The sequence below is a fragment of the Rissa tridactyla genome, chromosome 21 (genome assembly GCF_028500815.1).
Source record: "Rissa tridactyla isolate bRisTri1 chromosome 21, bRisTri1.patW.cur.20221130, whole genome shotgun sequence".
Lineage (NCBI taxonomy): Eukaryota > Metazoa > Chordata > Aves > Charadriiformes > Laridae > Rissa > Rissa tridactyla.
Window position 1 is genome coordinate 4,120,227 of NC_071486.1, and position 27,933 is coordinate 4,148,159.

Below are 27,933 nucleotides of genomic sequence, written 5' to 3' on the forward strand. Positions count from 1 at the left end.
TCAGGGGCTGAAGCCTGGCACCATGGCGGGCAGAGACGCACACCCTGACCAGGAGGTGGGTGTGGGGCACCGCAGCCGGGGCGGAGGTGGAGGGGAAGGGGGACACTCTCCTGTTCGCCCCAAAGCGAAGGGCTTTGGGTTTAGAAGCGCTGGCGGGACCCCTCGGAGTCGGAACAGGCAGAAAAGTCGCCCGCCCGCTTTGTTTACGGGCGCCGCCCGCCCCGCTTCTGTCTCCCCCGGTGGGCGGTGCCGCCCGCGCGGAGCCCCGCCCCCGCCGGTTCCAACGGGCGGAAGTGGGCAACAGTGAAGCCGTTCCGCCCGCCATGTTGGCAACGGGCTAGCTGAGGTTGCCCGTATGTTAGGCGCCATCTTTGAGGCTGGCAGCGGGGAAGTCGACGGCCTGAGCGGCGGCCCTGGCGGATCGAGGCGACCCGGTGACGGCAGCGGCGGTCCCCTGGGGTTCGGTAAAGTCCCTGCTCGCCGGTAACTAGAGCCGTTCGTGGACCGCAGGGGCTGGGGAATGGCCTCTCGCCGGGCCCGGGTCCCTTCCGCTCCCCTGAGGGGAAGCAGGCCGCGTCCCCCGCACCCGGCGGGGCGGGCGGCCCAGGCCGCGTCCCCGAGCCCTCCCCACCGGGGTGTCTGTAGCCGCTGGGACGGGGGTGGGGAGACCGCTGGGGCCCCTGGGGCAGTGCGGGCCGTCCGGGTATGGTGTTGGGGGTGAGGTGTTCTCCCCGGGACTTTAGAGAGGGGCAGCTGCTTCCCCACCGCCCGAGGTAGGCCCAAGGTCCCCTCTCCCCCCGGTTATGGGGCCGCAGCTCTCCTGCTCCCCACCTCTGCCCTCCCTCGGCCGTTAGCCTTTTATAGGCCTTGGCTGCAGCCCCCCCATCCCAGTGGTCTTCCGAGGAAACAGCCCTGGGGCAGGCTCTGGAGAGGTTCGGTTGGGCAAATTGAATATCCCTATGCAGGTGCCTTATATGTTATTTTCAGTTAAAACCTTGTGCCTTCCTTTTGTAGCAATGCGTATAAGGGGTGTGCTGTAATGTAGTCATCTGACAAATTGCTCCTCCGTTCCCCAAAGGAACTGCCTTCAGGATCTGACTAACTCTGGATGCACCTGGCTGTCATCTTAATTTCTCCTTTAGGTTGTTTGAAACAATCCAATTGGGTGATGTTTAATTTTTTTTGTTTTTTTTTTTTTAAGAATTGGATCTCAGGGATTTCTGTTTTCTTACATTGATGTTTATAATGGAAATGCAAAAGTGATTTTTTTACTGTTGCAGGGATCAGTATTGGAGCCTACAGATTGTTCCCAGAGCTGGTGCTTTGGGGTGCACGCTGCACTTTAGAGATTGAGCTCTGGGCCATGCTTTCAAAATAAGACACTGTATTATTTGATTGTAAAAAAGGAGATCTCCTGGGGATAGGGGATTTTGAAATGATATCAGAACCACTACTGTGGCACCTGATTGAATTGGACACATGTTAAACTGATCAGGCTGAACAGATAGGCTGAATTTGTTGGTGGATGGGCAAGTGTTTCAGGAGGAAGGCTAGCCTAGAGAGAACTTCCTCTTGCTGTTGCTTCTCATCTAAAATGGCACTCTTCCAAATGGCTGCTTCCAGGGGAAATTGACTCTTTTTGAGATTTAATAAAACATTTCAGTGAGGAAGATGACTCGTCATAGTAAATTGTTGCCAGGCCCCGATGTTGAGTTCAGAAATAGAAAAAGAATGAGTGTCTTTTTTCTTAAGGATACCTGTCTTACCCAAGAGTAGATGTAGCAGCTTTAGCAGTCCCCGTAGTTTGGAATTGATTGCCAATGCCCATTCGGGCACCCAGGAGGAAAAGCTGGTGGGCAGAGAGAATGATAGAGGACAGCCATCCACTAAAAATATAGGAAAGAAGGGATTATGCATTAAGGGAAAGCCACTACATTAAAAATTGGTGCTATCTAAAAATTTGTTAAGGATTTGGGACCTGGTACACTTGCATGTGCCGCAGTCATGCCTGTTGCCACTGAGCAAGATGGAGAGAGCTTCCCTTCTGAACGCAGTATGTTAAAGCATGAGCCGTTGCCTGGAAGAAGAGCAAAGACTTCCATCGTATGGAACTTTGGATCTATGGTTCACCTGGTGTGCCATATCCAGAATAAAAAAAAAATTAAAAAATGAGCTGTGTCAAGCCAGCTGCTCATCTGGGGACACTGACCTTTTGGTGACATCTCCAAGCAGAGCGTTGTGTGTGTTGGGCTGTGGCTGACAGCCAGAGGTTACAGCTGTAAGCGCTGTGGGGAGGGTGAACTTGCCTGTGACGGGTCTGTGTCAGCCATCTCCCCAGACAGTGGTTTTAGCAGCGGGAGTTTGGCGTATGTTCCCAGCTCTCGTTTCGGCAGTGATGGTGTGGCAGACCCAGCGGGCTGGTTTTCAACTGGAAGAGGAGGAGGAGGAGTGGACTGCAAATGTGCGCAGGTAAACGAGAACTGTCAAAGAGATTTGCTGTAGATGTGGGTTGTACCGGTGCAGCTGGTGCAGCTGCAGCAATTGTGGAGCATCTGGAGAAAACGGAGTCTCCTTCATGGAAGCAATACTATCAAAAGCCTTTTGATGCCAGAAATGAGGACACACACTTCTGTCGCCTGGAACTTCTCAGTTGACCCGGAGTATACTTGGTACACTCCTTGCAGTGCCTAAAAAGTGAGTCAGGCAAGGCAGGGACTCATCTTGGCACTTCCACGTTGCAGCAACGCTTGCAGACCGCACGCCCTGCACACTGGGCCAGGACCTAAATGGGATGGTGCTGTTGGTAACCTGAAGCTTGGGAAGCACTTCTGGATTTTTCTACTGTTCCACGTGAATTTTTGCCCCATGAAGTTGACGTATTGAGCTTTTTTTTTTTTTCTCAACAGGTAGGCTTAGAGCCAGTTTAACATCTCTGGGCTTGGGTGTTCCTGTTCCATCTTTGCCTACTGTGCAGGTGCTTGGTAGGAGAAAGGACGTGAATCTTAACCATGGAACTCAGACTCTTAACTACGTACTACAGTGAAGGAACTCAGATACGAGAATGCACTTAAATAACAGATAAACGTATCTATTATAAAATCAATTACTGAAGACGCTTTTTTTCAAGGCTAACTTACTAGAAGTTCATACAGAGCGTGAGACAGTCAGTTTCCATCTGCAGGATGTGACTGTACAGCATTGTAGAAGAAACATTTTTCATGGCTTTGGAGAAAGCACAACACAAAAATATGCATTTAACTGTTGACATATGGACCCTGAACCACGGGAACCAAGTTACCAAAGCGATGTGTGGCTTTCCCTTAATCCCTTCACCCCTGGCTTTCCAGCTTCTGACAGCAGTGCTGATGCTGTGTGCACAGTGCTAGGTGCCAGCTGTCGTGTTTTACTTATGTTTTAAAATTAATGATTCAGGACTTTGAGCACAGGAGCATTGAGAACAGGTTAGCAATTGCTTAAGAGACTTTCTTACTCATACTGCTGAGGCCCATAAAATTTCAGGAACTCAAACAGCTTTCAAACCATCTTTCACAGGATCACTTGAAGCAGGAAATAGCTGCTCAGTGAACCTCTCTCTACCTTTTATATGTTAAAGTGACTTTAAAACAGCAGAAGGTGGAGTGGCATCCTCCTGGGAAGGAGAATGGGGCTATTCTCGGCTCATTCCAGTAGTCCCAGATGTGTGATGGGTGCAAGATTGTTGGCTTGCAGATGGACGCCAGTGGGGAACTGCAGCTCTTAGTGAAGTGCTGCCTTGGGTCACATCGGTCTGTCTTTACAGAGTGAAAGACTTTGAAATCAAAGGTGTCACTGTCACTCTTGGACTGAGAGTTGGGTGAAGTATCCTAGGCTTGAAACTGTTTTCTGTGGAGTGGAGTGCTCAGATATGAACGCTTTGTCTTGGCCACTTTGCTAGGTCCCTGCTGTAAAGGTTGCTTTGAAGAATTCCTTCTCCTGCCTCTTGACCTGTCAGGCTAAAGACAGATCTGTACTGAAGCAGTGTCTGATCTGATGAGTGCTTCAGCTCGGGGTTATTCTTTGACAGCTGTAGAAACACCAGCTGATCAGCCCGTTCAGGAACAGATTGATTTGCTTCTTATTTTAAGGAAATATCCTAATTCAGGTCTGTGAAGTGGCACATCTTCAAATAGAGTTGATCCAGCCGGCAAGCGGCAGCTGTGCCTGATGGTTGCGGTAGCTCACAGCTCTGCCCTTCAGAGATCACCATGAAATGTGACCCTGACTCAACGGCAGAGGAAGCTGAGACGATCATCTGCTTTAACCTTTGTCTTCTTAGCCAGCAACCTTGTAGTCTTTACTCTGAGAGTCTTGGTTTCTGTAACACTCAATCGCAGAACTTGCCCCCAGTCCACGTTTAAGCAGTATTTAACAGCTAGAATTGACTAAACAAATGCGAAGGGTAGAAATTGTGACTATTCTGCTTCAGCTTTAGACAATTTAGCTTTAGATTTTCAGATAGAGAATGAGATGTGTTAGCAAGAGATGGTTCCGTGCTTCTGTAGACATGAGTGACACGTGTCTACAATGTCTGTTTGTGACACGTAGCGCACACGGTGCTTTCCGCCTGTGGAGTGTGGCAACAAGTAGGTAAATGGGCAGTGGCTGTTTTACATCTGGGGTAATACTGACTGATTGAAACGAGGGGTTAGAATATGTAGCTCCTGGTGCTTTTCCTTCCTTGTCATCTGTCCTAATAAACAGGGGTGTAAAGCATCTTCAATATTTTTGTAAGAAACGGCACAAAGTAGACCAGCAAGTACCCATAGGTAGGTGCAATAATACTTTTCTCGTGCATTTGTTGGGGTGCAAAAAGAAATTTTGTTCCCTTTTTGCTCTTTGTTAGTGGACAAAGGCAGGTCAGGAAGCTGGAAAGGTGGACCAGGGAACAGGACTGTTTCTTCAGTACCAAGAAAGACAAGCTTGTAAAACAAACTAGATGCTTTCATTGTACTATTTATTTTCCCTTAGCAAAGGTGAAGTTTGTGGCGCTTGTTGGCTAGTTTTTCCTGAGTCCTAGCTCCTGCATCTTTAAATTTTTTTTTTTTTTTTTTTTTTTTTTTTTACAAAATGAATTCAAAATCTCTTAATACAAAATCTTTACTAGAGTTCTTGAGAAGAAAAGAAGCGTTTAAAATTCTCATCAACTTCCATTAGAAACCTGCTGAGTGCACCAGAGTTACTCATTTTTATTCAGACTTTCAGGGGTTAGTTCAGTTGATGTCTGTTTAGCACTCAGATTGCCATATTAACTGATACCGTTTAAAAAAAAAAAAGAAAGACATTTTTTGAGTTAATCTTTTTTTAAAATTAAATGGCTTTTATGTAGTTTACAACTCGGGGGTTTTTGGGTTTTTTTGTTGTTGTTTTTTTTGTTTGTTTGTTTGTTGTAAAGTTTTGCTTTTTTTCCCCCAAGATCCATTCAAATTCTGAACAGCTCTTGAAGTCTGCTCAGGAATATGGAAGGCAACAAGCAAAATGCTGAGCTGCTTGGGCGTTCAAAAGAGCCACATCTGAGGGCTTTTCTTTTTTTCCCCCCATGGTGGTGGATATAGTAATGTTGCATTATACAGGGGTCCCTCGCTTCCTAGGGAAAAGAAACGCCGCCTTCTAGACCATGAATTCCTGCTGATTTGTATTTGAATGCCTCTGCTCAGCAAAGCAGCCGTCCTTAATTGCCATCTATTTAAGTGTTGGATTGTACAAACTGAAGAAATGTACTTGAAATTTAACTATCAATGGTATTGGTGACACATTTGGAAAAATTTTTCTTGTCAAACTTCTACATGAAGGAGCACCGGTGATTTTTAGAAGTAGATGCATAGGAATCTGCGTTTTGAAGGTGCTAAAGGTCAAAAGTGAATAGTCCCATTGACACTGAAGAAGGGAAGAAAACCTTGCACTTAACTACTGTTTTTATTCCCTTTGTCAAGCAGTCAAAAAGCAATAACTAATATGAGAACCCAACTTCTCCTCTTTTTATTTTAGATTTGGGAAAATTCCCTGCCAAAAAAAAATATCCTGGAAAATTCACTAGTGTTTGTGTGAGTAAAAGGTTCCAACCTTTTATTATTAATTTGTAAGAAATATTTCATTCAGTTTTGTCCAAAAGAGTCAGAAATACTTAACACAGAAACGTGTAGCATTTTAATGAAGGGGGTCAGAATCACTTTAATTTGAACTTTACCTGGTCTGGTTGCAGGTTTTATGGCATTTAGTATCTTTTAAAAAAATAAGAATCAAAGTGTCTGACTTCACATTTTAAAAAACAAAAACAAAACCAAAACCAACCCTGATTGTGGCTCAATAAAATCAGTTTCAGCTCTGGTGGCACCAAAGAATCCTCAGCTGTTGAATTGGACCTAAGCCATCTTTTCAAACTTTCTGTGATCTTGCAGCAATGGATAATGACGGATATATGGATTAGGGAACACACGCTTGTAGTAGTTGCTCTGATGTAAAAAGAAAACAAATTCTATCCTAAAATCAAAATAATTCAAAATGATTGGTATCATGCAGCCATGCCACTTGCAAAGTGAGCATTTCCCTGCCTCTCAAAGCTTGCTGTATCCTTGATCTGCTGTCTTCCTGCTGTTAATTGATTGCAACTCTACGTGTCTGATCGGGGCTAAAATTTGTTCTCGATACGGATTCGTACAACATATACTGTGCACGCTTGTGTGTATAGATATGTTTATACTGTATGCATGTACATATGTATGCATATTTGTGTGCTGGCCCCAAAATCACTCATGTTATAAAGCATCAGCCTCAAAGGCATATTCATCAAAATGTTACGTAGATCTTTCATTTTTGCCAGTTCCCTCAAAATTAGAGACTTTTTATGCAGCCCTACGTGGCAAATAGCCAAAAATTCTAATTTTTACTACCACTCTTGCTGACTTTATTATCACTCACTCTTGGTGTGTGTATAAACACATATGTGTATGTATATACATATTTGTGTATTTATACGCACAAGTATGTTTTTGTTGTACAGGTAATAAAGATGGGGGAAGGTTTTTCTGTTTTCTTAATAGGTGAAGAAATCTTGAAGACCAGAAATTGCAACTTACTGAATTTTAAATTAAAAAAAAAAAAAAAATTAAAATTGTCCGGCTGTGGAAGATGGATCCTCATTTTTGCAGCCATTTTGAATCACAAGTTCATCTTTAAATGCACTGGGTTTTTTTGTTGGTTTTTTTGGTGGTTTTTTTTTTTTTGAAGAGCTAACTAACCCTGGCTGTCTCCAGTCTGACAGTATTCAAATGGACTTGCTTCCTCCATTAGTTGTAAGATGTTTAAAAGCACATCCTATGTTTGAATTGTGGATGAGAGGTTCCCTTGGCAATGTGAGGAGGAAAATTCTTTCTACCCCTTTATTATTAATTCACGGATTCAGTGTTGGTTCGGCCTACAGGAGAAGTTAACTGGAAGTCTTTGAAGATCAATATCTTTGCTGAAGTTGCCCAGGTATGTGAACGTGAAGAACCATAGTGACTGGAAAATAATGTTTAATATGTGTGTTGTATTTTATAGAAATTACTAGTACCCACTCTTAATCATTGACTGATAACTCAAACGTATGACCAATTATTTGAGAAAAAATTGGCCTTAAAGCCACACGCAGTAGTTTTTTCTGTGCTCCAAGCCATGTAAGTGTTACTAAGGACACAGAAGGAACACTTGCTGACAAAACCTATGCAGCTTTACAAAAGTTTGATTTAGTATTGGGACAGTTTTTGTGACCGGCTGGTTGCAAGACATTGCCCTGCTCAAGAGACTAATGTGATTAACAGAAGGCAGCTGTGAAAATCCTTATTACTTAATTACTTTTCACTTATCAATACCTTTCTTCAGGGTTGCTTTTAAAAAGAAGATTTCACTGATCAAGCCAGTAGAAGACTTTCAGTGCAAGAAAGAGTGAAGCCAGCTCTTGCCAAGAGTGGAGGAAGTCCCTGTTGAGCAAACCCTTAGAACCTGAGCTTGTTCAAAGAATTTATCCATTATGTCTAACCAAGGAGATGATTGCTACTTCTATTTCTATTCCACATGTAACAAGGTATGTTTGGGTTTCTGTTGCCTTTTATTTTTCTTTTTAGTTTTTAAGACAGGAGGGGGAAGAGTGGGAGGAGACATACAGATTTCTGGTAACTTAATAAGCAGTTAGATTCTGCTTCCAGCTCTATTAACATGGACTTTTTTTTAGGCTGTACTATTTTATTTTCCTTTTTGTTGATTTCCTTACGCTCACAGGGAGACAGCTGTTCCTTCCGCCACTGTGAAGCCGCTCTGGGGAATGAAACAGTCTGCACGCTGTGGCAGGAGGGTCGCTGTTTCAGGAATATCTGCAGATTCAGACACATGGAAATCGATGTGAGTGTTTGCCTAAAGATGTGTCCTCAAACTAAATCACTGAAAGCATTTTTCATTTCTGTAGGTGGACTGAATATGCTTTTACATGATAGATTTACTTGCTGTAAAATGATACCGGTTTCTGTTACTGAGAGGGCAATAGGAGGAAGTTGAGGGAGGGAAAAATCAATGTCCTGGATATATCTCGGCAAGAAATTTTTCTATTAGGTGCTGTCACTGTTTTCTTAACAGAGGAAAAAGCAACCACGTTGATGAGACTGCTTAAACATGCTGGAGCAGGGTGGTAGTGAACAGCCTGCACTAGCCTCTTGAGGGCTTGATAACGGACAGTTGGGTCTCTTCCATCCTGTATTTCTTCAGATAATGTTTTTCCTCTTGGGGCAGTATAGGGTGGGGAGAGAAAAGCTGGGAAGGAGCGAAGGCTCTGAAAACTAAGTTCAGATAAATTTAACCTAGGCAATTAAAAACATTTGTTCCTTCTGAATACTAAGTTTTATTAGTTTAACACACGTTGAATTGATGTGTGAGAGTGCCTGTCTTCTCAATCTGAATGATAGGAAAGATAGATAATACATAGTTATTGCAGCTTACGCAAACTTTGTGTAAGTGCCGTGAAATACTTTATTTCAGTGATAAATTGACCTTTGGAACAATGTTTCAGCACTGTACTGCAATAGTCCGGTCTCTGGCATGATGTGGAACTATGTCTCTTTGCAAATCTGAGAGTTGCCATGAGCTTTTACTTCTTTCTGCCTTCAGAAAAAACGCAGTGAGATTCCTTGCTACTGGGAGAATCAGCCAGTAGGCTGTCAAAAATCCAACTGCGCTTTTCATCACACAAAAGGACGTTATGTTGATGGACTCTTCTTACCGCCAAGCAAAAGTGAGTTTCTTAGGTCCTTTTTCTTTGAGTATCAAAGAATTAATTTTGAATGTTACTTATGAGTGGGTACAGTACCATAGAAGACATCAAGTAGCTGTTCGTTTATGAGCGCAGGGAGAAGCCTGCCTGCAGTCATAGGCTCTCAGCTAAACTGAATGTAATTCTGGTATTTAATTTTCTTTTTTTTCCACACTAAGCTTCTCTTTGCTTTGTGTGATTTGTGCCTTTCTGGTTGCTTTCCCCTCATTTTATCCTTTCTGGGTGGTAGGGCAGTGAGATTTGTGCGTGAAGGGAAGCCGTTGTTCATAGTGCAACGAGGGGTGGGGAATGGGAAACTCTAAATTCAGTAGCCAGGTGGGTTATCTACCTTATCTACCCAGTGAGTACAACATTGGGGTCAAACTTTTAAATGGCCAAATCACAGATGATCCTCCTCTTCCTCTAGCTACTCTTCCGAGTCCACCCGAGTCTGCAGAAGATGATGTGAAAATGGCTCAGATGTCACTGCAGCAAAACAAACTTTCCGTCCAGTCAAATCCCTCTCCACAGCTGAGGGGGGTGATGAAAGTGGAAAACTCTGAAAATGTTCCAAGTCCTACACATCCTCCTGTTGTAATCAATGCTGCAGATGATGATGAAGATGATGATGGTGAGCATTCTTTATTTATTGAAGGCATTTCTACCGTAAGTGAAGGTATAAATCACAGAATACCTGAATTGTGTAATGGTTAAAGCTATAAAGACAAGAGTCTTGAGTCCTAAATATTTTTTCCCCAGTGTAGCTCTTATACGAGTTTGTCAAGTCAATATAACTGTTAAAAAAAATAAATCCTTCTATAAATAATTGTTTGTGTTTGTAGTTAAGAATGCGAACAGAATAGGAACCATGGACTGAAAGGTCACTGTATGAGCTATGTAAACATGAAAAGTCTTCCCTAATCCCTACTGAATAACTGAAAACTGAATAGGTTTATTTTTTCCTTTCAGACCAGCTTTCTGAAGAAGGAGATGAAACTAAAACACCTGTCCAGCAACCAGCGACAGAAGCCCATAATGGATTGCGGATAATATCCACTAGGAAATCCAATGCTAATACAAAGCAAGGTATTCTAACAGCTGTAGTAGGGTGGATCGGAAGGAGAATTTAACAATTAACTTAAAAGCAGTATGTTCTAAAAATACGGTCGAACACAGGGTTGCTGGATGGAGTCAGTTATTTCCATGAGCTCATTCCTATCTAATAATGTCACATGTCGTTCGGATCAGACAGGTAAACTCCTCTTTGTTTACTTTTCTAGAGCAAAATAGAGCCACAGAGTGCACTTTAAGTGCCTGCAGAGGTGTCCTTTCAAACTTTGTGGAAAGCCATGTCTAATGATAGGGAATTAAATATCATGTAGATAGATTAAAATGCTTAAAACTGTAGGTTTTACCCTGTAGGATGGGAGGAGGGGTGAAGAAAGGTGCCAGTTGCTTACCAAAATACCATCCATTCTGTGGCTTTTTTTTACTTGTGGGGAGTGTTGACAGGGTTTATTCAAAATACTTTGGCAACATTCTGAGCTGTAATAGGCTTGAGGGTCTGTGCTCTTTGACATGTGCCTTTAAGCCTCAGCTTCATTAACTGTTTTGTCTTTTCAGATGACAATTTAAATTTCGGAATAAAAACACTTGAGGAAATCAAATTGAAGAAACTAAAGGAAAAAACAAAAAAACAAGGTGGTGAGTTAATATCCCCTACTCTCTTACCCTTGTGCCTTCTGTTCACCTTTGTCCTTTTGTTGTTTTTTTGTGTTTGTTTTTTTTTATCTTTCTGCTTTACCTGGGTAGCTGGCTGTGTGTTGGTGAATAGAATTATTTGCAAATGAAAGGAAGTTGGTTTTTTTGCACTGTTGGGTTCAGACTGGGAAATGATTGCAGCTTCTCAGAAGCTTCCTCAGCTCTTGCTGCTTGAGGGACAGACTTCCATATTTAGCTGGGAGCCTTGAGCTACTTTGGCATGCAACCTGTTTTCTTAAACTCAAACAGCTGGTATTCTAGATTGGAATTCCAAGGGCAAATCAGGGGAATATTGCTTATCTCTCTTATTTACATGCACTGGTCATTGTATGTTTGACAGTAATGAATACCTAGTGGTTGTGGTCTTTGTGATAGCTTTTTGGTTTGGTTGGTTGGGTTTTTTTTCCTAAACATCCTTATGTTTTGCTTCCTCTTATTAGAAGGTCCTTCAGGAGTTTCTGTTCATCCGCTCCAATCCCGGACCGTTCCTGTGCCAGAAAAGGAAAATGTACGGACCGTAGTGAGAACTGTGACTCTGTCTACAAAGCAAGGTAATAGGGAATACTGTTGTTTCCATTTCAGGGCTCCTAGACCTAAAGGTTAAGTAATAATTAAGATAATTCAGACATGCTAGTCTGATGGTGCTGCCTTTTCTAATGAAGACCATGCTTTTATGCCCAAAGTCGCTGACTGTATTGGAAAGAGTTGTCACTTGTAGGTTCTGAGTTTGTTGTATTGCAATAAAAGATCGAGGAGTGTTTTTTATCAGCCTGACGTTAAGCCATAGCTAATCATATATTATCACCATCCTACAGACTCTCAAATGTGCTTAATTTGACTTCCGTGCTCCTGAAGTTGAGTGAGATTTGTGAATGAGCTCATGTGTTGACAGTGTGTGGTAGAATTAGCGTTTGGGTTAAGTGCGGTAGCAGCAGAGAGAGAGGCTAATGTCAAAACAAGTGTCGGTATGCAAATAAGGGATAACTGAAAAACGGGGGCAATGAAAGGGAAGACCTCTAGAAGATGGTATTGCACAAGAAGCCAATCTTTGAAGCGTGGAAGAGGCTGACGGTGGCAGTTGCAGAGAGTAGTGTGATATAAGTCTGTGTATAAATGGTGGTGTTTAGATCTACACAAATTCCTTTTAAAGGCAAAAAACATGTAGAACTACTTCCTACACCAAAAGAGTGTCTTGTTTTGGGACATGGGCTTAGAAGGACAATGCTTTTATTGCTACTGATTTCTGTGCACTGAAGACGTTATTCTTTATTTTAGGGGAGGAGCCTGTGATTCAACTGAATCTTGCTGAGAGACTGGGAAAACGGCAGACCTCCATAGGTAAAAGCTTTTTGTGAGCTGTTTGGGTGCCCTCTTCTAAACATGACTATGTTTAAGGGTGGTTTTGCTGTATGCAGGAGGAAAATGTTTTTTGGTGAAGATCTGTATTGACTGCAGAAATTTGGTAGCAGCTAAAAGGCAGATATAAGAAAATATACCTGGAAGAATTGAAGTTTGTGGCTGAATGTTCTTAAAGTATTTCTTGTTTTCTCTCTAAAGCTGGTAAAAGCATCCTTCCACTAAAGCGCAACCTTGCTGAAAGGCTGGGGAAGAAGATAGAGATCCTGGAGAATGCTGACAAAGCGCCAAAGAAAGGTACAGCCGCTAAAGAGATGTCTGGATACAGAGATTTTCTGTTTAGTTTTTCTGTTTGTCCTTTATTCTAATGGCTCTTTTTGCATGTTGGTTGAGGGCTCAAGTTGACTTTGAATTCCAGTCAAGAACCTCATGTCTCATTTTGAAAAGTGAATGCAAAATTGAGATTTATGCAGTCTTCCTAACTTTTTCTGTTCTGTCTCGTAGTTCAAGTCCCCAAGTCTCTGAAGGAGAGGCTGGGATTGCCCTCTGAACAGACCAGTACAGAGACAGGTAATAACGGGATATTAAATATGCCTTCCCCTCTTTGCTTTCCATGAAATTCCATATAGCCCTGAAAGTTAAATGAAAAAATCTGCCTGATTCATCTTGCTCAAGTGCTGAGGCTGTCCTGATGGCTGCTGTCAGAAATCTGGCTCTAGGTGTGTGTGTGTTTTCCACTTGTGCCTCATCAAGGCTTCATGCTCCTGCTGTGAACTGTCAGACGCTGCAGCATGCTAAGGCAGAAGTAGAATAGAACCACTGCCAGGAGCAGGAGTTTGAGATGCTAAAAGAGAGACGCAGTTTGAAAATAAAAAAATAGACTAATGGGTTTTTTTTGTGTAGCAACTCTCTCTGGATAGCACTGGTCTTCAAAATGCAGGTGGCTTAAAGGAGGAGGAGAATGTTATGTAGAATGATACTGTCCTAAGATGCATTCTTGGGAACACTCAAACCTAGTTTTCCTTAGCACTGTGATAGATTTTGGAGACTTTATGTATTGTTGGACTCTCCTTAAACGTTGATGCTTCTCTTTTTTTGATGATGACAGAGAAGGCTGCCAAGCCATCGGGAGAGATCCATGTGAAAACACTGGAGGAAATTCGCCTTGAGAGAGCTAATCAGAGACGAGGAGACACCCAAGCTAAACCCCAGACTGAAGGACGTTGTAAAACAGAAGATCCCAGCTCGGGGGCAAGACCTTCCCCTGTGGTTCGCATCAAAACTTTCTCAGGAGTCCTGGCTGGAAAAAAACACAAGCGATTGGAAGAAGAGAAGCAAAAAACAGAAGAGGTTCCTTCCAAGACAAAAGTTGAGAGTGAGCCCAAGAAGCAGAGCATACTTGCTCCATCTGTGCCTGGCAAAGTGCAGCTGGCAGAGCCGGCAGGAAAAGCCAAGCCAGCAGAAGTGCGTATTAAAACCTTGGAAGAAATCAAGCAGGAGAAAGCTCTGCGGATGCAGCGGAGCGGAGAAAATGTGCCAGCTCCACCAGCACAACCAGAACCTGCCCCGACAGGGAGGAGATTGTTACGGATCACAAAGCTGACAGGTAATAGGTGATTTGGTACCTGCCCTGGTGAAGTGCTTCCCCTATCAAGCAAATTCAGTTTGCTCAGGGGTTGCTTTGCTTTTTCCTTCTATGTATACTAGAGGATAAGAGTTTAAGGCTACAAAGTCAAAACACAAGAAAGTGCCAGAATGTGCAAGTATATTATTTTCTATGAATTACGTGGTAGTTTTTTGTATTTCCCACCAAAAAATTCATTCATTGAGGAGCTTCGTAGTCTAATTTCTCTCTTCTATTTTTTCTGACGTATGTTTGTGGTATTGAGATCTTCCCTGTGCTGAATCCAGGTTTACCTTCCTCTTTGGCACAGGTGTTGTTGAACTTAGTTATTGATGTATATGTGTTTGCAAAGCATATATCAGCTTCTTAGTGTGAGGGTTAGTTTTTGTCAAAAATGACAGAGCATTAAAGATCTTGTCGCTAAGATTGTATAAGCCATGTAAAAAGAGAAAATGTGATTGAGGGGAAGAGAGCTCGAAGGCTGCATGGATTGCTTTATTGTAGCCTTTCCTTCTGTCCCATTATTAGATATGAGGAAATAAACACAATCAAGGAAACAGAGGTGACTAGGTTTCTTTATTTCTGCTGTTGACAAAATGATATTTATTTATTTTTTTGCTTGTTTTAAAGCACCTGGAAGAGAAGAAAAGAAGGTAGTGGACTTGAGCAAGTCCTCTCCCAAAGCTGTCTCTGCACCTGCTGAGGTGAGTCCTTTGTAAAGACATGTATTCATACAATTTTTGATAAACTTCGTTATGTTTTGTTTGTAACTTGCTGCATGCTCCCAGTTTGAGTGTGTTCCTACCTTTCCGCTTTTGGTAAGCGCCGCAGAGAAGTCCTAAGTCCTGTCATTTTCAATAGCGTTTCCAGGCAGCATTGTAATCCTCAAGTAAGATTGAATTAATCTGATTATACCTGGCAACGAATAAGAAGGCCTTTTAGCACCAGATAAAATCTGCGAGGTTAATGCGGAGGGAATGTTTTTGTTCTCAGTGACTTTATCTGTCAGACTTGAAGGATATCTTAAAATGCTGAGGTAAGTATTTTAACAGAAAAGGCTAGAGCTTTGTATTAGAGGAAATCAGTCTGTCAGCGAATGCTGTACTGGGGAGCTTGTATGACTTTCTGTTGCTTGAAAAGAATGTAATAGATTACGGCTAGAGTCTTCTGCTCTATTAAAGAAGCTTGCTGTGTTGGGAATTGCCGGCTTTTGAAACGGTGTTTCCATAGCAAAGTGTGGTTGTTGTTACAGGCAACATTTTATGGAAAAAATGTCAGATCTGAATGGTATTAATGTGCTCTGTTCCACATGGAGTTATTTTGGAGGGATTGCTGCTCAGATTTTCATAATGAAATCTCCATAGATTTTTGTCCTATTAGTCCTCATCTTTTGTTTCTTCCTAGCCCTCGGATCAGAGTGCAGCTAATTCTAAAGTTCAAGTGAAGAACCTTGAAGGAATAATGAGGGAGAAGCGGCAGCTGAAACGGCGCCAAGAAGAGAAGCTTCAGAAGGAAGCAGCTGCTGTGCCATCTCCGGTTGAAAAAGCAATCAAGGATAAAACTCCAGCATCAGGGAGTCCTGAAGCCACCGTGGTTTCAGGGTCAGCTTATCAACTTGCGAAGAGGATATTGGTGAAATCTCCGGAAGATGGGCTTGAAAGCCCAGGAAAGGATGCTGCTGTATCACCAGGGAAACAGGCAGCTCAACATCTGGAACGGAAAGCTGAAAGTAAGTGGTGACTGTATGTTTAAGAGTTACTTTAGGTCTTGTTTTGAAAGAAAGGCAGAAGATGACAATTTTCACGTTGTAACTGGCTTCTTTTTGTAACAACTTTGCTCTGTTTATGGCTTGTTGGTAAACAGTTTTCTATGTGGAAAATGCGGCTGTGAATCTGGGAAAAGGCAGTGCGGTTGTGCTGCCCAGATATATTTAACTAGAAGGATTATGGGACTGCTAAGAGCACCTGCGATGTTTTTTTCCTGAGGCAGAGCAAGGCTGTATTTTTTTTCTCTCTTCCTTTTACTCTAGCCAAATCTAAGGTGTGCCTGAAGCCTTCGGAAGGGAAAGCTACCTCCCCCACAAAGCAGACACTGAAGCGTAAGGCAACTGAGAGCCATCCCTCTGCTGTGGCGGCTGTGAAACCATTGAGTGCCACTGGTGGTGACACGAAGGAGCCTTCAGCTAAAAAAGCAGCTGTGGTAAGGACAGTGGCTGAGGGAGTGGTGGGTCCCACGTAAAATTTATGCCCAAGTTTTACCCTCCTCTTGGAGAAAAGATGGAAAACCGAAGCGTTCCACAGGTCTTTGTTCCCTTTTAAATCCAGAAGCAGTCTGCAGGATGGTTTCTATTATGTGAAAGGCATAATGGCGTAATACTCTGCTGTGATTTCTCTGTGGTGTGAAGGATTTTGTCCGTTAATGCTGTGCTCTTAAAAAAGACACGGTCAAGCGAATACTAACTCTTCTTCAGGAGTGCCCTGGTTCTGTGTTGGTTAAGGCTCAGCAATGCCAGAGGAGAAGCAGTAGAAGAAGAATCTACAAAGTTTTTTTTACCTGTGTATCGTAAAAAACATCTTGCTTCTTCCTAGGCTGTTGTTCCTGCTTTGCCAGAGGACAGCCTGGTCTCCATACCCGGGAGAGAAAAACCCCAAACCAGGTAACAGCCACAACTTGTTCTTTTTCTTGATCAACGTGTCTTCCATGTGAAATGTAAACTTTTTCACGTGTGGAAGAATGAGAGTTTTGAGATGATTAATGCCAAAGTTGAACAAAGGAACAATTCATCTGAAGTAATTTTCCAGCAGCTCGCAGGAATGCTTATTTAGATTCTTTTCTTAAAACGCTGCAAGTTTGGTGCAGCTTTTCAGTGACTTCTTGGGTTTTCTGAATGCCTTGAGTGAAAGATGGGGTGAAGTTGGAGACAGGTCAGGATGGAGAACAGCCTCTTTCTTTTTGTTCCTTGTGAAATGGCAAATGAGGAGTAGCGTCCCACGCCTTCTGTTGTGATGGCATTCCCGAGGACCAAATATAAACCTTGGCAAGACCGTTGGAAGAGCACAGGGAGGTGGTAGATGAAGATCAGCTTCCCGTACGTGGGAGCAAACTGCTGAGTGTGTTGTGGGAAAAATAACTAAATTAGCAAATAGGTGTTTGCAGAGGTTGGCTTTGTAACCTTTCTACAGTCAAGTTAGTAATTCTGGCTACAAAAACCGCGCCTTCTTTGCCAACCCCCAGATGCTCTGACTTCATGGATAAATCCCCAAACTGAAAAAATGCACCTGTTTAATATGTTGCTCTCCAAAAGTAGCCCCAGGTCAATTGAGTAACAATCCCTGTGGAAGGTTGAGGTGTAGGAGGGATTAACTCTACAGTTTTAAGAGCTGCTTTGCAGCACATGTTTCTCTGAAGGAATGGCATACACTGATTTGCTCTCTTTCTTGTTCTTCTAAGTCCTGAACTGCATATTGGAAGCCAGGCAGACTCTGTGGCGCAGTCAGAGGTCTCAAGCTCAACTTCAGCTTCTTCAGTAGCGGCAAAGACGCGTCGGCTGAGCTCCACAGGGGCTGGGAAAGCACCCTTGTCTGTAGAAGATGACTTTGAGAAGCTTATTTGGGAAATCTCAGGAGGCAAACTGGAAGCAGAAATTGACCTGGACCCAGGGAAGGATGAGGATGACCTCCTCCTGGAACTTTCGGAAATGATTGACAGCTGAACTGCACAGTCTTAAGGTCTTAAAAAAAAAAAAAAAAAAAAAAAAAATTAAAACTGTCTCTTGTTGGATACCTGGAGGCGATCCTTTTTCTAGCTGAGGCTTTGCAATGAGTTTTAAAGCACAGTTGAACTGGTAGGAGTTGGCGATATCTGCACTTGGTTGTCCTAAATTTCCCTGCTGGTCAGAGTCAAGGTCCTGTGCATCCATTCTGTACCTGTCGCTACCTTCGGCATTAAGAGGACAAAGCACTTGTTTATTTTGGGACAGAGACGTGCCCATCTGCAAACTGCGGTGGTTGTGAACTGATCTACTGATTCAGTGATGCTCTGACGGCTTAAACTTAAAGCTTCTGCCTTCCTCCCCCCTTGGCAAAACTCAACATTCAGCGCGTTTCAGACCTTTGGTATTCCGATTTCTTGGACAGTTGATATCTAAAGCCTGGAGTTACTATGTCAACTCTTGAGTTTTATTTATGTATGCTATTCTTTTGACTTTTAATCAACTTAATGAAAATGTTGGGGTGGGAGGGAGCGGAATAGTTACTCAAGTATCTTGGACCAAACGTGCTGCCAAGGGTGGTGGTGGGGCTCGGTCCATCCAGCCTTATTTTGAATTATCAGGGACGATCCGGTATCGGTGCGAAAAGCAGCAGCTCGACAGCACAGCTGAAATAGGTGGAATCCCCCCTCCCAAAGTTTGGGGGGGGGCGGGGGGTTGGTGCTTTTCGCTGCTCTGACCGGGATTCTGGTGGGGGTACTCAGGATTCCTCTCCTAGTCTGCAGTAAATTGGGAAACTAAGAACTGGTTTAAGTGCCTCTTGGTTCCGAGAATTGCTCTCCCAAGCTGCTGGCTCTTCTGCTGCTGGGAAGTGGCAGCTGCTCGGGCTCGTCTTTGTCCTGTTGGCACCGACCCAGGGAGGGAGTGTGTGCCCGGTCTGGAGACCTTGGAACCCGGTACTGCCCAGGACCAACCGCCCTGCCCTTTTATGGGGGCATTTCCCAGAGATTCTCGCCTTTCCCACCGCTGTGGCTGGAGGCGATGGGTGTCTGCATGCACTCTGAATTTGTTACCCTGCAGAAAACAGCCGAGACGGGGATGTATTGTGTACCCTGCCACCAGTGATCGTTTTCCCTTGCAGATATATTTTGAATTATTTTCTTAAATTTTTTTTTAAGAACTTTAGTCTCTTTCTGCTACAACTCGTGAAGCTGTAGGAGCCCTCAGGCGTTTGCTGCTGGCAGAGGAAATAAATCAGTAGTTTGAGTTGATTGTAAATATGTTCTTTTTTGGAAGAAAACACTTTTTGCGTGCTTGGATCATCCACTGTGATGTCTTAGTTCCTAGAGGAAAAGGTTGAAGACGGGCTTTTGTTTCTGTAAATATTTTATCCTTCTGTTTTATATTTGTATTCTATTTAAGGTATTGTATTAAACGTAGTCTGGCCTCCTCCGCCGGTAGTTGAACTGTTCCACCTGACAGCAGTTAACAGTTGTTTTTAAATAAAACTGCCCTAGGTGAGGTGTGGGTGCCTGCTCTGTCCTTGCGGTGGGGGGGTGCGGAGCAGTAGAGAAGGCGGTCCTCCCAGCTTCCTAGAGCGGCCGGGTCCGCCAACATCCCACAGCTCCTTGCGCGTTCCCGCCGCCCCCTCCGCCGGAAGCCGCGTTTAGCGGCTTCCGGCGGAGGGGGCGGCGGGAACGCGTGCCGGGCAGAGGCGGTAACAGCAACCATGGCGTACCGCGGGCAGGGCCAGAAGGTGCAGAAGGTGATGGTGCAGCCCATCGTATCCTTCCTGTGGCGGGGAGGGATCGCGGGGAGGTTGGGCGGGGCCTGGTGGCGGAGTGGGGGGGCTGCGGGGCGGGGGAAGGCCCTGAGGGCCGTGAGGCACCGGAGGCCCCGAGGATTTGTTGCCGTGCTGCGTCCTTAACGCTCCGCTCCAGAACCTCATTTTCCGCTACCTGCAGAACGTGAGTACCCGGGCGGGGAGGGAGGGTCGGGGCTGCCGCCCTGGGTGAGGGGAATGTCCGGGTGCGGGGCTCGGGCGGGGAGAGGGGCGCCGCACAGCATTGGTATTTCCGAGGTGATAATCCGGTTTTTCAGGGCGGTTTCTGTTGAACTGAAGAACTTGCTGTCGTTCAGATATGTGAGAAGAACGGCTAGTTCCGAGTTCAGCCTTTCTTTCTAACGTTAAGGAATCAATTACCTTTGTAACGGGCGTCTGATCTTGCGATCCGGTGTGCAGGGATGCTTTCCTTTAAAACCTACATTGTTACACGTTCGTCAGTGAACACATTGAATCACAGAATGGTTTGGGTTGGGAGGAACCTTAAAGATCATCCAGTTCCAACCCCCTGCCGTGGGCAGGGCCACTTCCCACTAGACCAGGTTGCTCAAAGCCCCGTCCAACCTAGCTTTGAACAAACAGTATTTACACCGTAGTATAACACCTTATAACATCTTCAAAACATCTGAGGACACAACTGAAAGCATGTGTGAGAGTTGCTGCTTTGAGTATTACTGGGCTATGGATAGCAGGGATTCCTTAATGCATGGGAGAGAACCGAATCGCTTAGAGTGTTTATGTTCCTGTTTTGCTCTCCTCTTCCCTCGATTTGCAGAGGTCCAGGATCCAGGTGTGGCTCTATGAGCAAGTGAACATGCGGATAGAAGGCTGCATTATCGTGAGTATCAGAATGTCCTGTTGTTATTCTTCTGATTGTGTGGGTTTTGTTTGGTTGGGTTTTTTAGATTCATAAGACTATTTTTTCCTGCCAAGAAAAACTAGCCGGGGGGGGTGTGGAAATGCTTTATGCCTCTTCAATAGTCTCAATTTTAAGTCCAGCCCATGTCAGCACAGCTAATGATAATTTGTATCATTGTTGCTGATGTTTATACCTGGGGACTTAGCTCACTAACTGCTTTTGGTGCTGGTTTTTAGGGCTTTGATGAATATATGAACTTGGTGCTGGACGACGCAGAGGAAATTCACTCCAAAACAAAATCAAGGAAACAGCTGGGTATGTCAGTACATCCGCGTAACCTGAATGATGTGTGAAATCTGGTTGTATAAGCCTGACAAATAGCAACAATCTAAAGTACAAAAGACGTGACGAGTGTTGGGTTTGAAGTACAGTGAGCAGCTGCTGGCTAGGTCTCAACTGTTTCTTGAGCTGGTGGTTTTGTTGAATGTGCAGGAGAATCTGCCTGTGCCTGAGAGTGGTTTTTGCTTTTCGAATGTGTGTAACACAGTATAGACGGCGCTGCACTTGTCCTGCAGCCAGGGTGGCCGGGGGAGGGCCAGTCATACTCCTCCCAGCTGCAGCTAATGCAGGTGGCCCTGGGCAGTTCTGCCACTTGCTTGTGTCATCTCCGAGTCGAAGCAGGGAATTGCCAAAGTGGTGGTATTTAATATTTACCACCTGCCAATGAGGATGAACAGCAGTCTGTGATAAGTGACATGTTCAGGCTGCCAGTGGGGACAGAGTGCTGTTCAAACACAGCACTGGAGTGGAGTTTGCGTCTGATACGTTGTAGTGTGAATTGTGAACACGAGCCCTGTACGACCGTGCTTACAGTCTTGTGGTGTGGCCAAATGGGGAGGGACTCTTTGTTACTGATGAAAACCTGGTCATTTATTGTGTGGGTGTCTTCTTGCAAACACCTTTGACGTTGTGAAATGTTTTTTGAAAACGCAATGTTATCGTCAGTCTGGGATCTCTCTAATCCCCCCTTTCCTTTCTCTATGTTGCAGGTCGCATCATGTTAAAAGGGGACAATATCACTCTTCTACAAAGTGTTTCTAACTAGGATTTGTTGTTCTTCACTTAGAACGATGATTGGCGTGCTTCAGAGTGAATAAGGTGCTAGTGGGAGCAGGAGTAGAGAGGAAGTTATGCGTAACTGGGGTCACATGCGAGTTGAAAGCTGCACGTTCCTTTGTGCAAGTAGTTTGTAGTTCCTTTGGGTTTTTGTAGTTTGAAACGATGCACAATGTATTTCACAAATAAACATTTTTCACATATTAACTATAAACGCAAATCTGCTTGCTTTCAGTCTCGTGCCCTTCTGTGAGTAGAAAAGGGGGGGAAACATATTTGCAGTGACTTTCACTGTGGGTCTATGCACTGTCTGATAAGTATCTGTGCGTCTGGCATGTTACATCTGCGTTAGGTGGACAAGGTGGGCTCGTTCGGGATATCTGAGCGACCCGCGGTCCTTGAGCTTGCATGGCTCTAGTGAGGGACGTGGGGTTGTGGCATAGTAATCCAGCATTTACAAACTTGACCGGTAGGCATACTTGTAAAATAACTTTTATCTTCAGATCAGAGAAGCAGAGAGGGCAGTGGGGTTGGATTAAATCTCTACAATGTTTTGCTTCTTTGGGCAGTCTCCAGATCAAACCGTGTCACTGTTAAATAAGTCGGGATATCAGATATATCAGCTGGGTTTTTATCATGTTGGTTGTTTTTATTATCTGTTTGAGGATCTGGCTGTTCTAAGTTTCCACAGGAGAGCTGAATTGCTTATCGCATCAACAAAAGAGACGTTCCCTATCTTACTTGGGACTGTCAGTCCCCACTGTTGCTTTTCTGATGTAAAGAGGAAAAAAATAAAGGTTTTGGCTGTAATAGTAACTCAGAGATATAGATTACCTGGATGGAGAGAAGGAAATCTTGATACACAGGCTGCACTGCAATAATTTAATAAGCTTTCAGTATTTCAGAATTTAAATTCGTGTATCATCTTAAGTGTGAAAATTCATAAACTCGAGCTGGAAGATTTCTTGGTTCAAAGGATAGAAATATATTATGAGTCTTCTGGCAGAGATCATCAAGCACGCTCCTCCCATTCCAAGGAGTCGTACATGAGTATGGGAGCAGATATTCGTGGGAAGAAGCTTTTGAGAGGCAGCCTGACATACTGCAGTGGGTGAGGCAGCTCCAGCTGTACAGCCCGCTAATGGAGTCAGTAGTCTTATGTTTGTGTTCACAAGCTGCAAAGTCCTTTTCACACAGAGTTTAGTAACAGAAGTCATCACCAGGAAGTAGTATGTATGGAATAAAATAGTATTTAAAGGGGTCACCTGCATTTGCTTTGCATTTTATCCTTGCTGTACCATGTGAGGCTTTCAGGGAAGGCAGGAAGGAATTGTCTTGGTCAATGGTTCAGGTGTCGCAGTAAGGGGTGTTCATGATTCAGTGCTGCAAAGTTTACCAGCCCACGTCTCTTCATGGTTACAGGCGGATGGTGGCCTTGAGCCTCAGTAAACACGCAGACTCTTTTCGAAGTAATTTTGAAGTTACTTTGAAGTAATCGTTTCTCTTTCTAAGCGTGTGTGACTTTTTACTAACAGATAGTGTGCGTTTACAAAAAAGTTATTTGATGGGATGTGCTTGCATCACAGTTTATCCAGGGCCACTGAAATAAAACTGGCTCGGAGCCTACAAGGGTCTGTCCTCCTTCCGCTCTGCACGTGGCTGGCAAGCGGCTGCTTTTTGAGAAGAGCCGGACATGAGGAGAAATAGCTCTTTCTTATCAGCAGCGCTGCCGCCGACTCCAAATTGTGCACTTCAAGACACCATAATGCCTCCTAAAGCTCCTCTGCTCTTTGATATTATCAAATTAGCGCGAGTGAACGTCAATATTGGAGTAGGTTGATGATGGGAGGAAGGAAGTCCAGGCTAATCAGCTCCAAAGCATCTCATGATAAGGTACCGAAATAGGCAGTAATTATGTGCGTGGGGGAGTTGCAGAAGAAAAGGAGAAGCTCCCGAGCAGGAAGCCGTGAAAACTGCAGAAAGCCTGCAAGGAGAGTCCAGGCGTGTGTGGATGTCCAGGAGGAAACACAGCCCCATTGTTTAAGGAGCGCCTGGCAATGGAGCCTTGTGGTCCAAGAACAGAGCTTCTAGGCATTACCAGCACATAGATGGTGCGCAAAAACAATTCTGGCTTTGCCGAACCGGCTTCCCAAGAAGCACTTGTCTGTCCTCATCAAAACCACAGGACTGACTCATCTAAATGCTTGCTGATTTTTTTTTTTTAACCCCGAGTCCTTCCAGCTTCCTGAGCCTTTCCAAGCTGCAGGCAGCGAGAAGGTGACATCTCATGAGTCTCTGGAAGCGGGCAGTGCCAGGAAGAGACTCAAACTGGCTGCAAAAGAGTGCGGTAGACAGAAGGGGGTGCTGCGGGCCCGGCCAGCTCCTCCTGCCCCTCCAGCAAAGTGTCATAAGCCTCCGCAGGAACACAGAGTTCCCCAAGCAGCTTTATTGGCTCCCAAACAACCTGGAAGAAAGCAAAACTGGGCTGTCTGGTGCGGGGCTGCTCTCGGGCGGTGTGGCAGCCGGACGGGGTGCCTGGATCTGCTGGGCACCGGCCCCTTCCCCGGCTCGTCCGCACCCTGGGGTGTCCTTGCTCCAGGAGGGGATGAGGAGTAGAAGGTTCTGGTTTTGGCTGAGCAATTGAGGAGGAGCAAGGTAGAGTTGAACGCTTACAATTGGGCTCTGTGGTTAGAAAACTCCCGTGTCGCTTGGCTTTCTGCTGCCTTGAAGCCTGTCGTGTTTGCTTTTGCAAATTGTACTTTTCCATAACGTGCAAATTCCTTTCCCTCCATGCGGGGGTGGGCTGGGTCGGAGCGGGGGGCGGTGTGTGGTGTATGAGTAAAGGCTCCTTTTTGAAGAAGATGCCTTGAGGTGGCACTATGAGGAGCGCCCCGGCATGCTTTATTATTGCAGTGGGATGTCGTGTCGTGGTGCAAATACCACGCTGCAGCCTTCACGCATCTCTAGGAAACAAAGTGCCTATGGGGGGGTTTGCCAGGGAAAGTTTTTGTACCGCTACCAGCGCTCAGATATCTGTCACAGCCAAAAATCGAGCTGACGGCAGTTTTAGATACCATCTCGCCCTACGCCAGTGCCTGTTTTGTAGCAATAGAGTTTGTTCTTTCTCAAAAAGCTGGTGATTGAGACCTGCTTCTGCACTAAGGACGGCACAGGTTACCTAAAGCAGAGCCCTCTCCACGCGGTATTTCGGTTTGAGACCATCGCGCTGATCGTGGCGGACAGGCGAGAGCCCGCTCGCATCCAGGTGGGGCTCTGCAGTGTTTGAGTATTTATTTTTCTTCCTTTCTTAAAAGTGTTAGCACCTTTTAACAGCACTGGAAGGTGCTTTTGGGTAAATATTTGTCCCTTTCCTCTGCCTGTGGTTTCGTGGTTCTGGGAAAAAGGCTGCATTTCTTCCCTTTTGCACTTGGGAATTGCTTGTCCTGGCCCAGCCCAGTCCTTTTGCGGGATGAGACTCTCCGTGCTTGTGAAAGAGCCCCCCGAGGAGGGAGGCAGAGTGGTCCTGCCTTTCCAAGGGGGAGCAGTTTCTCCGTGGTTCTTTGGCCGGCTGCAGTGATTTCTAGGACAATTTTATATATGCTTGAACCTAAACCTCTGAGCCGGCCCGCCGCCTGCAGCTTGGTGCCCTTCCTGGCGTCTTTTGCTCGGGCTGCGGGGGATGCAGCGGGCTCCATCCCGGGGCAGGACGTGAGGCTGTGTTGGCAGGAGCACCGCGAATGGGAGCAGACACCTTGCGTAGCCCGCGGCTGCTTGCTGACTTGGGCTACCTTCACCCTTTACCGTCTTTTCAGGCCGGTAACCTTCTGAGCGTCTAAAATAAATACAGGGGAGATGGGGCGCGTAGCTGGGTGGGCTGTACCAAGGGGAAAATCACCTTTCCCTCCATCGCGCTCTGCCACCGCCCTTGATCCCCCAGAGCTCCCTTCTCCCGAAGCCTCGCCACCTCGTGCTTTTAGCGCGCATTATCTGGGAACTTATTTCAAGTGCTGGTATGTTTTAAGGATTGCGTGCCTAAAAATAATAGTATCAAACAGACAACAGTGGAAGGTCAAGGACTCAAATGGCTTAGAAGCTGTCCCCTTAGGGCAGCATCTGAATATGGAAAACTTGTGTGGAGGGTAGAGGCAGGAGCTGGGGGGGAGCAGCGTTAAAGCACTGTAATGCTTTCCTAAATTCCCTGCCTGTTCTTGTTCTAGTCCCACGTGGGGATGGAGCTGTTTGGGATTGTTTTTGCCTTTTTATTTTTTTTTTTTTTCTCTCCGGGGGCAATAAAACTGATCCCCTCTTTGGCTGAAGACAGGGATGGGTACCCATCCCGAGCAGATGGGATGCCATGGGGAGAGGAGTTTGCCGGGCAGCCATTTTGCCCTCCTTCCCCCAAAGCCCTTGCAGAAGGGCTCTCGTCGCACACAATGCCAAAAAACTGGCTCCAGCAGGTTTTGTTCGTGGCAGTACCCTCCGTTGGCAGCCCACACACAAGGTGCCCAGCATGGCTGCCCCCCCGTCGTGCCTTTTCACATTCATACCCACCAGGGGCATCATTACTATTGTTTGTAACATCTCTTGGAAAAATGAGTCATGGGCATTTTGCCTGCCCTCAGCAGGGAAACTCTGCCACATTAGCAGCAGCAACGCCCGCCCCCCCGCGCCGCTGCCTCGCATACCAGCGGGCCCCTTCGTGCGAGGAGCCGGACTTGCTTCGCTGGAGTTGGTCGATTATTGCCGCTTTTCTTGCCAGCGGTAACCTGGGCTTTGGGCAGGGTGTTGTTCCCTGTTTTCCCCACGCACAAAAAGCCTGGACGGAGTTCAGCCCAAGGTAGCGTCGCAAACTCTGTCGCCCGAAAGGCAACCCTGTTCACGCAGGTCTTTTTCCCTCCCGTGCCTCGATTTGCAATATTTAAGCCCAATTTTCCCGCACTTGTCTTTGGGCCGTGCTCCTACTCGGCACAGCGTCACGGTGGGCGATGTTTCCCGGGCTTCTCCCGCAACGATGCCGGTTTGTCTGCAGCAGAGAGAGCGATATTGTTATTTACAGCTCTGCTCCACAGGGCAGGCTCTCATCTAACTGCAGGATTTGGGCTATAGAAGTGGTGGTAAAACAAAGCCACGAGACAGCTGTACGTTTGGGCACTTTATTTTACTCATATGTGAGTATTTATTAAGACCCAGGACGCTCATGTCCCGTTCCAGGTTTTGCCCGTCTACCAGAAAAATCGTATGGGATCGGATTTGCAGAGGGGCTTGCCTTGTTGCAGGGACCAGAGCTTCAAAAGCAGAGTGAGCTTTCCTGCGGGTCCAGCCCTGATTCTGGCTGCTGCTTTTCAGAATTTTCCCGTGTCTGCTATCCTTCAGCCTCTTGTCTGCGAAACAGGAGCAATATCTAATAGTCCCCTGGGGGGGTGACGGCTGATGGAGTGGTGCGATGTCCTCAGCTGAGTGGAACAGCGCTGCGCACCGACCTGCTGTCTCGGCGGCTCTCCTGCTGCCAGGCAATCTGGTTCGTAAATAAATCTGAGTTTTCCGGGGATGCTTTTCTCCTTCCCTGTGCTCCCTGTTGGGCGGGTTCAGAGTTAAGGAGAGTTTTCAGGTGGTCGGTTGTTTTTTCACCTTGTAAACTGAGCTCGAAGTGGGCCAGGTCCGGCTGGTGAGGGGTTTTAGAGGACGCTTGGTTGCGTTTTGTACATTAGGATGCTACAAAACAGAGGGGAAGTTGGACCAGCCGCCGCGCCCTGAGCGTTCGCGCCAGACGCCAGGATCCCCCACTGCGCAGGGACACCCGTGGTGTGTGTCGGTGGCACCTGCGGAGCCGCTGCCTGCCCCGCGAGCGCTTGTCACCCTGCGGAGCACGGGCACCCCCAAGCTGCTCTCGGGGCCCCCTCCGCCGTGCCATGTGCAGGTGTTGGGAGGCGGGGGGGGGGGTACAGAAGGGCAGCGCCAACGGGAGCCGCGCTTTGGTGGAGATGGGCTGTCGAGTTAGCAGTACGGCAGGTACCGGCATCCGCTCTTGAAAAGGCTTTGTTCTCAGCTGGGGCACGGCAGCCCGTGTTGCACCACTGCCTCCTCTCCAAAGTACAGTGTTTTGGAGCCCGTCCCTTTATCGTAAATCAACAACAAGAGCTAATATTCATATCGAGGAAGTGAGATAATATCAGAGCCCAAGGTGGGCTCCGAAATGGGTGCACGAGACATGCACAAGTTTGGGGGGAGAGGGAAAGGGGGGCTGCGGTAGGAGCTCTTTATCTGAGAGGAAATTGCACTATTCGAGGGGGAGAGAGAGCGTGTGCGCCTCTGTGTGTGTGTGTGTGTGTGCGTGCACATTTGTGTAAATAAC

General features: G+C 45.7%; 3 protein-coding genes across 12 annotated transcripts in view; all 3 read left to right on the forward strand.

The window, feature by feature from the left end:
- Window positions 1–310: 310 nt before the first annotated feature.
- Window positions 311–19,215, forward strand: ZC3H11A (zinc finger CCCH-type containing 11A). Of its 10 annotated transcripts, none has more exons than XM_054181084.1 (19): window positions 311–483; window positions 6,025–6,080; window positions 7,457–7,509; window positions 7,897–8,098; window positions 8,293–8,412; window positions 9,172–9,295; window positions 9,741–9,944; window positions 10,283–10,399; window positions 10,937–11,017; window positions 11,515–11,625; window positions 12,350–12,412; window positions 12,632–12,727; window positions 12,935–13,000; window positions 13,539–14,036; window positions 14,685–14,758; window positions 15,459–15,783; window positions 16,084–16,253; window positions 16,643–16,710; window positions 17,505–19,215. In XM_054181084.1, the coding sequence occupies exons 4-19, from the start codon at window positions 8,045–8,047 to the stop codon at window positions 17,764–17,766; spliced, it is 2,433 nt and encodes an 810-aa protein (XP_054037059.1). In that variant the 5' UTR covers window positions 311–483; window positions 6,025–6,080; window positions 7,457–7,509; window positions 7,897–8,044; the 3' UTR covers window positions 17,767–19,215. The 10 variants fall into 10 exon arrangements, with proteins under 10 accessions (XP_054037059.1, XP_054037062.1, XP_054037057.1 ...); XM_054181087.1 differs by having other exon boundaries at window positions 311–464; XM_054181082.1 differs by having other exon boundaries at window positions 5,453–7,509.
- A 214-nt stretch (window positions 19,216–19,429) lies between these two features.
- SNRPE (small nuclear ribonucleoprotein polypeptide E) lies at window positions 19,430–21,801 on the forward strand. The gene is made up of 5 exons (XM_054181092.1): window positions 19,430–19,546; window positions 19,704–19,730; window positions 20,382–20,444; window positions 20,702–20,780; window positions 21,515–21,801. Exons 1-5 carry the CDS (start codon window positions 19,493–19,495, stop codon window positions 21,568–21,570), a joined length of 279 nt encoding a protein of 92 aa, XP_054037067.1. The 5' UTR covers window positions 19,430–19,492; the 3' UTR covers window positions 21,571–21,801.
- Window positions 21,802–24,162: 2,361 nt separating this feature from the next.
- SOX13 (SRY-box transcription factor 13) overlaps window positions 24,163–27,933 on the forward strand; it is a 40,644-nt gene continuing 36,873 nt past the window's right edge. Inside the window, exon 1 of the mRNA XM_054181363.1 lies at window positions 24,163–24,236. The gene's annotated coding sequence lies outside the window, so the exon portion shown is untranslated. The remainder of the gene's footprint in view (window positions 24,237–27,933) is intronic.